The sequence below is a fragment of the Pezoporus occidentalis genome, unplaced genomic scaffold (genome assembly GCF_034315485.1).
Source record: "Pezoporus occidentalis ecotype Australia unplaced genomic scaffold, CSIRO_AGI_Poc_V1 ctg170, whole genome shotgun sequence".
Lineage (NCBI taxonomy): Eukaryota > Metazoa > Chordata > Aves > Psittaciformes > Psittacidae > Pezoporus > Pezoporus occidentalis.
Window position 1 is genome coordinate 743,632 of NW_026913532.1, and position 16,815 is coordinate 760,446.

Genomic DNA, 16,815 nt, shown 5'->3' on the forward strand with positions numbered 1-16,815 from the left:
GGGGATGGGTTTTCTTTTTTAATCTAGTGAAGAGGCAGACTTTCTGCATGATAGCTGTTGATGTCTTCATTGCGAGGGCACATATTCACATGTTCTGATTGTGTGGAGTATTCAAGAAAAATGTTTTTTACAACTCAAAAAGGCTGATGTTTCTGCCAAAAACATCTGCCAAAAAAAAACGGTCATGACAGAATCTCCATTAAGTGTAATCCTCGACTCTCAATTTGGCATACTTTGCTTGTACTGAGGGCAGGCAACCTGATCAGCAGGCAGGCCAGTTTAGCAAACTAAGGTCATGGAAAGAAGGACATCAGTTGTACTCAAAAGTAGATCAGTTTTGTCAGACACTTCCTGGATTCTACGTGGACCTAGATGTTGTTTACCTACCTGGAAGAACCTGGGACTCAGTTTTCCCAAGGTTTACATGAGATGTATAACTACAAGGCAGTCATTATACATGCCACGTACATTTAGGTATGGGTTCCTCTCTAACATGAGTCACATTGTAGTCCTTGGGAACTGTTTTGCTTTCTGCTTTGTATTTTATTACTTGGCTAGAGTAGGCATTATTATGAAGTCTTTCTCATGCAAATTTGCTGTTCACCAAGAGTTTTGGTTGGGGGTGGGGAACAGTGTGTGGCTAATAGTAAGTTGAAAATCACAGACGTGTTTAGGTATCTTTTGATTCCTTATCCAAAGTCATTACTTAGGTACTTCGGCTCAGTACAGGAAATTACTTAAACATAGGCTTTGCTTTAAGCATTTGAGCTGGTCTCTGTGGCTAAAGATAAGCATAGCAGGACATGATGGAAGTAGCCCTAAAGCAGTCAAAACGTCAGAGACATGACAAGGCATAAATAGACTTTACCTAAGTAGTCCATTACCGTACCGAAATAGTCCATTCTATATAGTTTACATGACTGGGAAGTCCTATCCAAGATGGTTTTTTTTTGTAATATGCTTGTTTAGAAATGGCCAGCTTGAAACTCTAGCTTTGGCAATATTTTTATTGCATATCTGTTCTTGCAAAGGCAAATTTATATTTCTGTTTCTTATACCAGTTTTCACAATGCTAATACTTCTTGCATTTGAACTTTTCGTTTACTTAGAAGATTTAAGCCAAATTAAGTGTTGCTGCAGTCCGCAGTTTTCAATTTAAAAACAAATTAGACATATAGATATGCACTTCTTCTAGGCATTGTGGTGTCCCATTGATTACTGCAATGAAGTACTGCTAACTTGAGGGAAACTATAGCTTGTATAAGGGCTGCAGTTCAATTTGTGTTACAGTAATAATATAATGTGGTGACTGAATTTTTGTTTCACATAAAGGAGAATGACCACTGATCCTTTGCCTCCAGTTTGCCTCCTAAAATTGGTAATACAGAATAATGCAGACCAAAAGCCTAGTTTAATTCCAGTCTTACATACCTTTACTCCTTTCTTCCCATAAAGTAATAAAAAGCTGTCCAAAATATTTATATGGTTCACCTAAGTACAACTGGTCTTCTTGACATAAGTTAAATCCCCCCAGTATCCAGCACTGACCAGGAAAATATGTGGAAAGCATCAGTGAGGTATTGGTTCATCACACTACCCAGGTAAGACCAAAACACTCTTCAAGAAAGTTGACTTTATCAGCAATAGCTGTACTTTCACATAATGAGAGAAGTATCACACAAATTATAATACCACAAATTGAACTACAGCCTCAGGCTACAGGACAATTTTAGAAGGAAGTTCAAAGAACATGTTGACATGTGAACCCGTTGCTGTGGTCCAGAGCTGGGTTTAGTTACGGGGGGGGGGGGGGGGCACACCAGAAAAATGTTTTTTAAAATGTAGATTCCTCTTTTTCCAGTACTCCCCTAGCATGACAATGAGTGTGTGATCCGTTAACAAGTCTCGCCATGAAGACCACATGAGTTGGCCCTCTTCAGAGAGCTACTGCAGAAGAAAATTATTCGTCCCAGTGTACAGTTTAACAAAAGGATCTCAGACACAATCAGACCCACCTTTATTTTTTTTTCCTACCATCTCCCCCGTTTTGTCAAGAAAGTGGGTCCCAAACATGATTGAGATAACCATAAAGAGTGGCATTAAGAGAACTGCCCAAGATGGAACTGCAAACAATTATCTGTGTATGTACATGTGTGGGTTGATATATATGTATGTCTGTGTGATACAGAAATACACACATACATACATAGACCTGCAGGACATTATAAAATAATATGACATCTTAACTAGAAATGAGAAGTAGGGACTTTTATTTTTTTTTTTTTCCACGTTTACATTTTAATTATTAAAATTTGCTTTCCCTCTTTCCTCCTGAACTGTTTTATGTTGCATATGTCACTGCTTTATAAGTTATTTTTTATGGTGAACTCAAATGATAAATTCTTCTGATTTTGTTAATGTCTGCCATTATAGATAGGAATAAAATTGCTTATAAGAGCTTTCATTAACTTGTGTTTGATACCAGTTACCCTGTGAATTACAAATTGTACTGTCTCAAGAAATAGAAGAAAGCTCAACTTAAATTTTTTTTGAGAAATTTAATAATTTTCACTTAGTTTGGGGATTTTTTTTTTATACTTTGCCTTTTAAAAAAGAAGCACTGAGGGTTATTTTTCTTCTTTAATTGAAGCCTAATATCTGCAATGTCTATTTTAAATGGAAGCCTGAATTTGAAACAAGATTCTCAGTTTATATAGAGTACTACAAGGTTACTGTAAGTGAGCTCCAATTGCTATAGAATCTAGTAATAAAACGTCAGGGCTTCTTCTGCCCTTGGTAATGAGTTTTGTATTTAGCATGATCTTCCATAGGGGTGATTGTGCAGTAGAGTCCTTATCACCAAAACCTTTTCTAACAATTATGTTTTCCCATTTTCACTGATTCTCAGCCGATGGTAACAATCCTACTATAAACAGCATTTCCCAAGCCCATTCAGAAAATCAGGTCACCCTACTATTCAGGTGTGTATTTTTTGTCACATCATTACCAGAAATAATTCCCTCAAAATTCTCAGTAAACAGCCTTTTTCTTCCCTTTTTTTTTTTTTTTTTAATAGCCAAAATGATGCAGTAAGCTTTTTATGACTGGTGGCCTTGTGAGGGTCTCACTTTTGCCATGAACAGAAGAGAAAATATGGTGTGGTCCATTTTATAAGGATGTCAGCCTGTATCAGACATGACAGCTGAGGACAGAATGGAGGAAGGGCTTACAGTCTTAAAGGAAATGTTACTGAAAGCAATCCCATGTCTCTTCAGGCAGAGCTCTAAAACCAAGGTTATGGCACATGTAGTTCTCAATGACTTCCAGCTCCCGCAAGAAAACAAAAGTTTTCAGTTGTGTAGTGATCAAAAGGTTGATGAACAGCAATGAGGCCAGGAAGAGGCTGAATAAAAGTTCATGCCACAGACAGAAAACAAAGTCTTCTCCTTGCACTTTGCATATAGAAGAGCCACTTACATCAGAGGAGCAATTCTGAAATTTGCTATAGCTGTGAAGGCTTGCATGGACTTCTTTTTCATGAACTTACAATAAGGAAGGGAATGTAATGGACTCCTTGTGATAGCAGCTGCACACACTGGGGTGTGCAAGGAATACTACAATCTCCTAGCTCATTTTTATTTACATATATTATATATGTCTAATATGAATATAATATATATATAATATATGAAAATAAAAAGGTGTAACACTTGTTACTTTCTTAGATGAAACTCTTGGAGGCTTAAAATTATCTTAAAATATCAAAGATTTTGGCAGCATCACTTTTAAGTGATAATAACTACTTTGATTTGTTGTAAACATAAACTAGATAATCATTACATGATTTTGTGGACTTACTTCCCAGTGATTATGAAGGTTGCGTTCATCTGCTTATCTTTGTAAAATACTCTGTTGCTGTCCCAAAAGATGCTAGAAGCCCCTGCTATTGATTTGAATTACAAAACCACAAAAATCAGATCTAATTTCCTCAGATCATTTGCTGTTTTCACTGATACCACTGATTTCAGTGGCTGTGTCCCCAGTGCACTGCAGAGTCCAGGTGTCCTTGCAGCCTGCATTTGACACCTGTATTATCCATGGTAGTACTCCAAGAAGGACTTTTGTGCCCAGCCAGGTGGTCAGTTGCCACTGGACTAAGATAAAAGGATACACCTGTACTATGCATCAAGTGCCAAAGCCCATTCATGCACCAAGTGTGCCCCAGAGTGAGATCTTACACTGCTGAATGCATGTGGGGTCTGTTCCGTATCTCCGGGAAGCCCCTGTGCTGTCCTGTGCAAGCTGGAGCTCCAGCAGGCAAGCAGTGTGTCCAGTGACCACCTGACAGTATCACTGAGGGCTCTTTTACAAGACAGAGTATGTGCCGCTGTAGCGTTATTAATCAGAGTAAGGTTTTAGATTAATCAGTCTTGATTTTTTTTTCCTTTCTTTCTGAATTTTGCTTTGTCTGTAATATTTTAGCTTGTAAGCCCCTGTTCAGGATGAAAGTCTGACCATTAAATTAAACCTCTGCAGAGAAGCACCTTAAATGCAACTGCCAGCACATATTGAATAAAATTTTAGAAATATGTCATCCTAGTTTATATAGAAAACATCCTTTCAGGCACATGCGTTTTCTTCTGTGGCTTTTTCAAACTCCTTTCTATACAATTTTTCTTACTGCCATCATGCCTTTGTTTCCCCTTTCCATTTCTTTTCCAAACCATTCATACAGATCAAAACATCTATAATACTGTTACACTGATCCTGCAGTGTTAATCTGGGTAAATACATTCCTGGCTTCAAAATGAACAGGATCAGGCCCTGCTTCTTGTAGCCTGTCCTTCTCTGCTAGTTACTAGGTATGTCCAGCACCTCTCATCTGTACATAATCCCACAGACTGGGGGAACAAAAGATATGCAAGCCTGCAAAATTATAGATTTGGAAAACCTCCTTGAATACTCTTAATCTCGCATATCTTAATTGCTAGAATTTTAATCAGATATAATGAAACCTAATCATCTTGCCTTCTGTAGCGGATGCTTATACCCATATGCTTATGCACATAATTACTTATATGTGCATTGGCAAGCCCAGGTGATAATACCATACATAGTTTTCTGCAGCTGAACTATAAGAAAGCAGTCTTATATGATAAATATTCAACTTTAAAAAATATAGGTGTCCCTTTGGGTGTTGTTTTGTTTCGTTTTGTTTTTTTTTTTCTAATATGCATAGAGCTCTTTGCTTGTTCACTTCTTTCAGTTATAAATCATTGTAGGGTTTGCAACACATCTAGAGCATTAAGTGGAAAGACTTATTTTCATGCATTAACTTACTCCCACTTACATTTCTAATACATTAGACACCAGTGTGTAACGTACCTTTTATTACACAACAGCATTACTGATGTCAGAACTTGTCCAGCTCTAGGAGGAATTCTGTTTTAAGTGATGCAGGATATTTTCTCTACACTTCATTTTTATGTAGATTTCTCTTTATTAATACAGTAATAAATAGATCATCCATGGTCCTGTAAAAGGTTCTTTTAGGCAAAGTCAGAGTAAGGCTTTTTAAAGACAGAAGTAATGAAACCTTAGAGTAGGAGAAATAGGGAGTAATGGATGTCTCATACTGTGAGAATTCTGGCAAATAGTCTGTCCTTGTACAAATCAGCTGAAATTAGGATTCACTTGTGAATTTCACTGTGAAATTTTATCTGCATCATAAGCCTATGAAAAGGAGTGTTCTTACCCAGATTTTATCTCCGTGTCTAATTCTTGTGTAGGCAAGAACCAGATTTAGGGCAAAGAAGCAGCCGTATGAATCACATGTGAAGCATGTAGCTTGACATGCACATTAAAAAAATACGTGGACATTTTCATGCAGGGGTTATATTATTTTCTTAATGGAAGGAGCATGAGGAAGAAATGCAGTTGCACTCTTGTGTTTCCCGTTCCACTGTACAGTGAGTTTGGTGCATGTAAAAAACATGGCAATAACATTCAATAACATTGAGTCTTTGACATGCTCCCCAGTGACATAAATGTGCCTCAAGTAGACTTGAGGGAATCTCAGAGTGACAGTCCCCAGATCAGAGGATCGTCCCATCAGCCTGTGGCTGAGGCCAGATTTGCCATTTTTTGTTTGGAAGCCCTTCTGATTGCAGAGCCCAGACCAGCACTGGATCACACACTCAGAGATGGCAACAGCTTTCAGACTTAACCAGCCTGCTTGCCTCAATGTAGAATGAAATGCCCCATGTCCAAAGATATCCAGCTGTTGTTTTCCCTTGCAGTGGAAATACGCAGGCTGTTTATTTATTTATTTCAACTAATTCAAACTAAGAAGAAGGGAACAGTCTTGCTTCTTTATGTATAGCAATTCATGTATCAAAAGGACAGCTTCTTGAACTGGCTAGAAATCATTTGAATTTTCCCCTGTTCTGTGGCTTGCAAATGAAATACTGCCTGTAAAGATGATTTGGAATTAGATGGGTAATTTAATGAGCTGTTCCAGTATTCAGTGTTGAACATTTTACTCTTCTTTTTCCCTTTGCCAGTCAAAATGAATTTTCAGCTGGTACATGTTGCAGCATTTCTATTTCTCAGCTCAGTTAATTATTTTTAAGTGTAATCTCCTGTTCCTAGTCAGCTTTGATTCTTCTTTGTTGTGGTGGCTAAATAAGGACTGGAGTCTTCCAAGATCTGACCTTACACATTTGCATTTTGAGAACGTAAAATGGAGCTTAACAATGAAAAAGAAAAAAGAGATTAGTGCAGGTAAATTTATTTTTCTTTCATTCACTGTAAGTGATGAAATGCCGTGGCTCCTGTTCCAAACCCACTTGGGTTTGGTCAGGCCCAAAGGATGAGAATCCTGACAAAAGCACATATTCCAAATAAAACTCAAAAATACTCTTCCAACAGTGACAGTTTATTTCTCTTCAGAGTGATCACAAGGATCTAATTCAGGCTTTAATGATATGAAACAACTGTAAAGATTCAGTGCACTCAGAAATGAATGAGTTAGATTTAAATGTTACTGTGTGCGGCTTCCTCTACTTTCCTGACAACCTTGTAAGCTGCTGCTTATGCCAACTGTCCTGCTGAAATAGATGAAACCACTCATGTAAGGACATTTTTTTGGTAGGATTTCACCCTGATCTTGATGAAATATGTAATTTATCCAAGGTGTGACATTTGGCAGATGTATAAACTGCATACACAAAGCAAAATATAGGGGGTCTGTTGAAATTATGAAATTGATGTCTCAACCTGAAAAAAAAAACCAACCAAAACCAAGAAAAGGCCCTTATCTGAAACACTGCTTTGAGTGCATGCATGCATATTGTCTGCCAGTGTTGTTATCTTGGGAAGAAAAAAACCAAAACAAAACAGTAACAAATCATCTGTTCAGCACATTGAAACTGATCCTGAAAACATGGGCAGATTTGTTTGAAATTAAGCCTGCACTTGGTTAATTTCAACTAGATTTCAGAATACAGGCAGTATCCTTCAGGAAAGTGGGACTGCTAATATGCTATAACCATACTTGAGCATGAACAGTCTAGAAGCTCAAATTTAGTCTTCCCTAAGCAGACATTATTTTAAAGATTCTACCAATGCAGGGCCATGTTTATGTATTGGTAGTACTGATATGCAGAACAGATTTGGCTTTCTTCTGTTTCTTATTTTATTACAGCGTTGCTCACTACTACATGAGTTATTTTTGTGAACTTGTCCTTCCATCTTGTTTTCATTTGTGCAGCCATAGTTTCCCTCAACATAGCTAACAGCTTTGCAATTTTAGTCCAAACTTCTGTTTGGTCAGTGTTCTTTCAATTTAAGCTTAAAATGTGTAAGAAAGCCTCTCATGTAATGGGAAAACTTGCCATAAAAATGTATAAGGGTTTTCTTGGGTACATGTTTTCACATTTAATAAAAATGCAATTTTCAGTTATAATTTGAAATGGTCACTTTATAGCCACTATTTAATTTTTATGTGAAAAAGAAACTGAGGAAAAAAACCCCAAACCTTTTATTTATTTGAATTCAGCATCATAAATATATGTTGAAAGATGTGGGTTTGGGAAAAACAGATCAAAACAAAATTTACTGCCTAGTTACAGCTGGGCTTTTATGTTGAAAGCTCCTTCCACACCCTCAAAAGTGGATTGCTTAATGTATGATTTTGTAAGAGCCCAATTCACAAATGTAATTTTGTCTATTGCGTGTTTTCACAGTATCTTGTGGGGGATTAAGGGTGCCCCTTAGCTGTGCAGGGTTCTGTGGTTGTATCTCTCAGAAGAGTAACCGAGTGGTCAAGCAGGCTTGTTCACAGGGTCTAGTAATTAAGGACTGGCAATTAATATCCACCAGATTTGTGCTCAGAAACAAGGTATTCGTACGCTACCTCGCTGTTCTCTTGAGAACTTGGGACAATTCTTCTTGCAGTTAGGTATGGGGATCCTTCAAGACTTTACAATGCTGAGACAAGAAGAATAATTTTGCTTAGAGAAAACTCTGGCAGTTTAGCACCAGTTTTCATAGAGAATCAGCACAAAACATGGGGATTTTTGAAAGGTGATGCCTTTTCTCAATACCCTGGGTGTACCAGGAAATAGACCATACAATTTAGAAGTTTGGTCTGTTACAGAGATATATACAGTTCCTCAGATTAGGAGGGAATTATAATAATAACCATGGCCAAACCTATGTTTGTCCCTATAGAGTGAAATCATCAGCAATCGCTTTTGATGGGAAGAATTATTGCTATGGAACAACTGCTCCAATCCTTCAGGAGCCAAATTATCAACTGGATATTTGTAGGTTTCATTTCTGTTTCATCTTCATGGTTTTTTCTCTCTTATTTGGATTTTCCTATTAAATGTACTGTCCCAGATCTCTGCACAAAAATAAGATCCAATAAAAGTACAGAAAGTTATTCAAATCTCTAGCTAAAGCCCTACTACAGAGAGTTTATTTCATTAGAGACATTGAGCATAACAAGAAATGTGGAGTGGCAGTGCAGCATCCTGAGAGCTCTTACTGTTCAGGATTAGGAAAGCTAGCCTCTCACAGACTCACATAAGGCAAGATGATTTCTAGCAATGGCATATAGTAGCTTGAAACAAAAGCTGATACTTACCATGCAGATTGGAAGGAAATAAAATCCAAACAGATGATCTGTAATTGAAGTAAGAGTTTTTACTGGCATAGCTTGGAAAGTACATTACTGGTAACAAGCTTCATATCAGCAAAACTGGTAGCTAGGGTTCAATAGCTGCTCTCTTTCTTAAAGCAGAGGTGCATCCTGATCCTGCAGTCTCTAATCCCCAGCAGAAAGGCTGGTCTTTTTGATTCAGGCACGTTGTGGACCAGGGGCTGCCCTATCCACCAGCCACACCTTTTGTTACAGCTGAGCAAAGTGCGAATGTCCTTCCAGTGGTTGTCAAAGTCAATCTGTAACAGGAGAGTAGAGCGTGTCCAACAGCTTAGCAGAAAAGCAAAGCCATGTTTGCTAAATTGTTGTCAATAAACATGATGTTCAAAAGCAAGTATAAATTATTCCCCAGTCTATTTTAATTTTTCTGATTAACTTGTAGCTTTGATTTGATTTACATTAATGATTACATTAATTTACATTAATGAGTACCTTGACGGTTAAGGAAGAGAATACAAGTTCCTAAACTAAGGCTAAAATACAGACATGGAAGAGTGGCATAAGTAAAGTGGAAGCTGAAATTGTCTGTTAGTTGAGAAGCAAGTAAATTTTTATTATCCATAAAATAAACTTTTTAGCCTTGTAGTGGCTATTTGAGAAGGGTTAATTAAAATGCTGTATATGCTTAGAGGCCAATTTTGAGGGCTTTTTTTTTGTGGCAAGTATCCCCTTGCAAAATTGTTGCAGTGCATCTATTTCATGCATGTTTGCCTAAAAACACAAAAACAAATAGATTTTTTTTCTATGGATTGCTGTGTATGCATCTGGCAAACACTTGTTTATGGTGGGAAGAGGAGGAGGGTTTGATAGCTGGTGGGTTAGCATATTTATGTGAATTACTTAAAGCATTGGTAAACTATTGTCAACTTTGTTCACATTGCACAAGATACTCTGTGTAGTCTACTGCTGGCATTATAACCTCAGTGATCCATGCATATTCTGTAAATTCCTGTAGGTTTTGTGTAAGAAGCCTTGTCACCATTGCTTACTACTGTAAATTGTTTTGAAGCAAGAGGTGGCATTTGGTTGTACAGCCATGTGTATTTTATACTACAACAGTACCTGTTCTCTCCTCAAAACTTGCTGTTCACATATAGGTAAAAGGTTTGTTAAGCACGCTTAGTGGTTTCAGAATTTATTTCAAACAGCAGATATATAAGCCATTTGCAGGAATATTAAATGTAAGAGAATTCAACCCAGCTCATACCCTTTTGGGGGCTGGATTTTAGCAAACAACAGGCAGCTGCAGTTTAGCACGTTTCGTGCCAGATATGCAGTGTGTGCTTTTTAACTGCATCAGTGCCAGGACAGAAACCCATCTCTAAGGGTATGCACGGGATAAAGCACTGCCTTTGTATTGTGTCCTTGTCCCCAGCCACCATGGGTTTTATGTGTGGCAGTGTTTTAAGGAGAATTTAATTATTTGTCTGTTTATGGAGATAGAAAAATAATCCGAATTCTTGGATGCTGGATTATTTTTTATTACTATTTTATGATATACAACAAAGACCCGAAAATGTGTGTGTGTTCTTTGCTGGTTTCTGACATTCAAGTCCTGTCTAGACTGAAAGACAGTAATGAGAAAAGTGAAACAAGTGGGAAAGTTGAAGGGGATAATTACTTTGATTATTTTAAATTCTGTGTTTTATATGTTTTTATTGATTGTTTAAATGTGTAGGTTAATGTTTTGAATAAAGGCAGTCTTTGTTAATGACTTTGCACCTTCACCCTTTCACACTGAGTACTTTCAATAAATGTTCCTGATGCTTCCAAGCCAGTGTGTAGATAAATTCCCTCTAAGATAAAAAAAAAAAAAAAAAAGTTTCTACTATTATTTCAGCCCTTAAAAAAAACAAAAAACAACATGGGAATCCCAGTCTCAAGTATTTGCAGGTCACATCTGAACGATTAGGCAGGTGTGTTTTAGAAAAAGAATAATTTTCAATATCAGAAATGAAACTAATGTTCACACTCCAGTCTCTGGAAGGAAAGGAAACCTCAGCTGTTTTCCAAACCAGCACAAATTAAATTTATCAATATAAATATTAACATAGAAAATACATTTTAAACTTGATACTGCCTCTGACCTTAAGCATTAATACTGATAAGACTGGGGGTCTCACAAATGTTGTGTATTTCCAAACACCTGTATTTCTCCTCAGTGTGTGCTTCACTATCAGCATCTACTGGAGAGAGTGAATACATGCCATGCCAAAATTGCTCAAAAGCATAGAGATAACAAATTCCCACAACATCATAAATACACTGACGTGTGCATGTTGATTTGATTTACATTAATGATAATGTAATGATAATTGGATGAGTAACCACTCCAACTGTGAACTTCTCCAGACCTTAAGTGAAACATTTACAAGCAGCCTCTGGGATGGGTTCAGAAGGCCAGTAGTCTGAAAGGTTCAACACGCTGCCCAGCTCATAAAACCAAGGTCATAAAATCTAGTCTCACTGTTTTATCTTTTAAATGATCCTTGTGAGACTGGTGAGCTTGCAAGGATTGTGTGCATCACTAACCAAAAAGTTTATCTGGTTTGGAGCCTCAGACAAGGCTGACAGGCTGTGTTTTGTAATGGTAATATATTCTACCACATCAGGCATGTTTCTGCTCCAAACTGCGGCCTGATTCATCCTACCTTAATTTCAGCTGCTTAAAAATTGCCAGCCTACGTCTATTCTGTAAGTCAGAGGTGGAACAGAAGAGGATATGCCTCTGGAAGATTTCCCTCTCCACTGGTGAAACCTGCATGCTTTTAACTGCCTAGAATTAGGTGGAATGAATCCAAGCTTCACATCCCTGTATCAGTTGCACTCTCACTCTTTGCCTGCACTGATTCATTCATTGAAAACAACACAGGATGAAACCATTGCACAGAGGAATCAACACCAGACATATGATGCTTTTAAATTAAGCCTCTGAGACTGTAACAAAGATACTAATGTTCATACATTTCTTGGGATGGCTAAAGATTCCTTTCCTGGGAGCTTTAAGGAATAAATCTAGAAGATCCTCAGGATTGTGAGAATGCAGGTAGTAATGGCAGTTTATGGTGGGGATTTTTTGTAAACGTTTAGTACATCTATATGATTTCACATGCTGGTTTGGAAACGAGGAGGTCTTTGCATCAGTGTTACTGTGGGTTAGCAAAGTAAATTTACAGCAGGTTCCACCTCAGGGCTTCAGTGAACATCTGCGTTATTCTAGTCTAACTTGAATACGTTTCTTAACTGCTGGTACGAAATCATAAGCAGTTGTACTGATTCTTGCTGAAAGCTGAGGAACAGTTGAAGATTAAAAGTTGCACCCTGTCACCTTTATGAAGAGTCCACATTCTCACAGCTGGGCCTGAGACAGCAGCTGAAGTTGCCATATAACTTCATCACACAAAAGTGGGTGTAATTTTTTTTGTGAGTTTTAACAGGAGTGGTATTTATACATTTGCTTTATTTCCCAAACTGTAAGTCATTCTGTGTTGAAAATTATACACATCTGGTGTAGCTATGAATAGAAGAATTGAGGATTTTTTTTTCCAATATGGTAGTACAATCCCTGCTCTGCTGTTCAATATTTCAAGTGCTGAACTTGACCAAAACTTTACATTCACGGATTATCTTAGCCTCATCTCTGCGTGAAGATGGGTGTGAATTTCCAGTGACTGACTGTGGGTTCTCAGTGAATTCTGGGCCACAGGTAAACAGTTGTAGTGGGGAAAACTGCTGTGGCAGCCACTTCCCACTTTTTGACAACTCTTCAGGTGGATAAAGCCATTCTGTCTGTTGTCTGACACGCATCCAGTTTTCTCAGTGGATCACCATGTTCTTGAGTATCTTGATGGGTATTGTCATCTAATGGAGGAAAGGTGAGCAAGGTCACCACCCAGGAAAAGTAGAAACATATCTTCTCCAGCAATCATTTATTTTTAATACTTAACTTTCCATTAACATTGGCATCTTCAGTTACTATTTTGCTATTCAGTATCTCAAGGTGGTATGAGCAAAAATATACGAGCATATACAATTTACAACAAATACAGGCTTGTATATCATGCCTTTGTAATTCAGCTTCAGTATCTATAAGCTACAAGTAGACTAACTTCTTCCCTCTTGGAGTGTTCTTTACTAGAAATACAAATATTTACTTTAAAAATAGCAGCTGATGGCTTCATTCATGCTGGCTGTTTTGAATCTTCTGGGGCTAACCTTTATGTTTTCCCCAGGTGAAAATACCATAGGATACTTACCAGACATAAGCACAATGACATGTCACTGCAGTGCATGCCATCGCTTAGCCTCACTCTTAACATGTACTTGCATGCTGGAAATTCAAAAATGCTGCTGTATAAATTGCTGCATGGTTTACCCAATACAAGTGTTTTTCTGCATCCCTTTTTTGCTCGAAATTCCCATTAACTTGAAAGTTAGTGATGGCTTGAAAAAAGGGGTTTGGAGCACAAAGGATGCAGGGATCAACTCTACAGTAGTTTACAGACTGCTGTAAATTCATGTCTTCTCAGCAAAGAAATGTAGCATTTTAGCAGTAACTTCCTAGTAGAAACACTGAGCGTGCTTATCACTTTTAAGATTTTAAGGACTGTGTAATTGTATCTCATTTAATTTTGACACTTAACCAGTAATATTCAATGAGCTGTGAACTTTGGTCATATCTACATGTTCAGCCAACGCAGCACTGAAAGGGGAACAGCCATGTTTTAGTATTGTAGTTACATAAGAAATCAGTTTTCAAGTTCTGTTTTGATTTTGTTTCTTTAACTTGTTTTCACCACAGAAGTATTTTTCTACATGGTCACCTGAGGCTTCCTTTCGCCAACCAAAACACTGTAGCCTTCTGCACTGTGAAAGGGCCTTGCGCTTGCCCAGTAAATCAGAAATTTCATCCAAGCCATAAAATCCTCTTATGTTATCTGTGTTTATGTAATTAAAGCAACTGGGGATAGGAGCTTCAGGAATAACGAGGCCTCTCTACCTTCCATTTTACTCTCTCTCTGTACTTCACAGGGATTCGAGAGTTCTTTTTTCGAGGCTCAGCTGTGTCTTTTTGAACCTGTGCAGTCTGTGTGATTCAGTTTATGGAGATAGCATTGGAGCATGAAGATTTACATGTGGTAGCAAGGAGTAATTGCATGTCTCTGTGGACATGGACACTTGCAAACAAGTCTGATACCAAGAATTTAAAAAAATAAAATCCAGATGGTACCAGCAGATCAGACTCTCTACTACAGTGGGGTTTTTTTTAGCTTTTGTCATTTGTATTTCATTTTGCAGGAGATGAGTTGGGGAATCTCAGTTCTCATGGGGAATTTTAGAAATGTATCACTCAACAATCATAAAGTCTAACTTCAAAATGCACTATGATTTATTACAAAAATATATCTGCTTCTGTTTGCCAACATGGTTGTTCCATTTGTGATAAGTTAAACTCAGCAGTTAATTTGTTGCACTGCCTAGCTGCATGAATTCATCCAGTGTACGTATGTACCTGTGCAGCATTACTTTGAGTTTTGTATTTGAATTTGCAGTATTATTTTTGTATTTTACTTTGCTTCTGTTATTGCAATTGTAGTAAACATAATTTATACATATGATTTTACAACTGTTTTGCAACTGAAAAGTCTTCTTTAAATTGTAAAATTTTATTGATGGATACTCATTAAAATGGTATAAGAATTATATTAACAATTGTTCTGTGTTTGATGCTCTCTGTACATAAATATATGTCTATTTATCTGTTTAATGGTGCTTGTGTCTTGCAATTTTGGATACATTTTAGAATAAAGTTTCATTTTACAAGAATTAGTTGTATTTTCACAAGCTGTGTCAACCCCCCCCCCCCCCCCCTTTTTTTCCCATGAATAACTAGGGTTATGAAAGTACCATACGAATCTGAAACATTTATAACTTCACGGAGTAATACCTTTGTTTCAAGAATATGGAGATATACAATGTCCACAAAGATGCACAGCTCTACAGTGTAGTTGATTTACTGCAGTAACTGACATCTGTATTTAAAATATCACCAAAAAGATCCATTTTGGAGTTACGTCTTGTAGCTGCTGACTCCACTGGTAAGAAGAGATTGTGAAGGTGTTAACAGTATCACAATTAGCACATTGGTCTCTTATTTTCCAGGGAACACTAAAGCTCTCTAGTCATGCATACATCTGTTTAAATACAGAAGAAATTTTGGTAGAAACACAAAAACTAACTCTAGATGACAGGCTTCTGTAGATTTTTGATTCTTTGCTACACCCTTGTTCAGTATATTTCTCAGGATAAATTCTAGCTCGGATGAAATGCAGGTCTGGATCAGTTACACTATTAGCTAGGTGGCTGCTAGCTGGCTGGCTGCTACAGTACTTGGTAACTCTGATGACTTTACAGATTTAATCACATCTAATACTGAGCTCATCTTTTATTAATAAAATACCCTACCTATTCTGGCACAGTTCCTCTTCAGGCATCGCACTGTGTCTTGTTCTTCACAGTGCTCATGAGATAATGCTGCTGTGCTACTCAAATCTTTTTAAGTTACGTTGCTTCAATTAATTACAAATGCATGCTATTAGGAGATTATAACCTAATACCATTCTGTTTTTTTACTTTATTTAAAACAGTACTGCACCTGTTGTTGCTGCTGTTTTTATGATTTCATTTCAGCAGGAGAAGCCTCAGGCCATTAAGTGGGAATCATTTATTGACAAAAACTTTTTATAACTGCATTAGCAAGCAACAGTGCTGAAGGGATGTCAGTTTCTTAGTTGGTTAACCAAACTTTTTAATCTGAGCTCACTCTAATCCACCACCTCATTTCACAATAACAATTTCAGCAAAGCTGGTGGTGACTGAGTGATGTATGGGTTTGGATGTTAGGCATCCTCCACCTACCTTGAACCATTTGCTCACAGTGGGCATCAATAATGAGAAATCTGATGGTTCACAAAGATGCTTCCCAAAGACTGCCTAAGCCACAAAGTGTTGGTCCAGCTACCTTCACCTAGTGGTGATGCCAGAAGTGGTGGTACATGCTACTGTGGCACAAAAGGTATTTCTCAAAACCATTGAAAGCACAGATTCTCTTCTGGGAGAAATTAAATTACTTGGGCTAGTAAGTTAATTTTTGTAATTTTTCAGTTGTGAAAGGAGAACAATACAGACATTGCAAGTATTTTCTGAGGACAAATACATTGAAGGATGTTAAACAGTGTTAACTACAGTGGAGACTGTGAAGCTAAAGGAGTATGAATAATGACTGCAGAGAAAGGAGTCACTGAAGCCAACTGGAAGACTGGAAGTCTGTTAACTCAGCTGGCAGGGTCCAAGAAGAGGCGCTGGATGGCAGGAGAAACGCAGTTTACAAAAGCTGAGGCTTTCTTGGGAAAAGGACATTTTAGGCTGCAAGTTTGTCACCTCACTCTCCAGGTGTTTTTGCCAAGTGTCCAAAGCAGTGTAAACCATATGCATTGTTCATTTGGATCCTGAGGGCCATTCCTGTTCTGGAAGTGCAGCTCCTGCTTCTACTGGACGTATTTTGAATGACATCCTTCCCTTAGAAATTT

General features: G+C 37.6%; 2 protein-coding genes across 9 annotated transcripts in view; one reads left to right on the top strand and one right to left on the bottom strand.

Annotated features, from left to right (window-relative positions):
* The window catches only part of SSBP2 (single stranded DNA binding protein 2), a 185,094-nt gene extending 170,165 nt beyond the window's left edge, over positions 1 to 14,929 (top strand). For 7 of the 8 annotated variants that reach the window (XM_062613887.1, XM_062613884.1, XM_062613881.1 and 4 more), the window contains one exon: positions 1,862 to 14,929. In XM_062613887.1, coding sequence (XP_062469871.1) covers positions 1,862 to 1,891 — 30 coding nt within the window. In that variant the 3' untranslated portion in view covers positions 1,892 to 14,929. The remainder of the gene's footprint in view (positions 1 to 1,861) is intronic. The other variant, XM_062613882.1, reaches the window with a different exon arrangement.
* The window catches only part of RASGRF2 (Ras protein specific guanine nucleotide releasing factor 2), a 259,547-nt gene that overhangs the window by 21,340 nt on the left and 221,392 nt on the right, over positions 1 to 16,815 (bottom strand). The window lies entirely within an intron of this gene.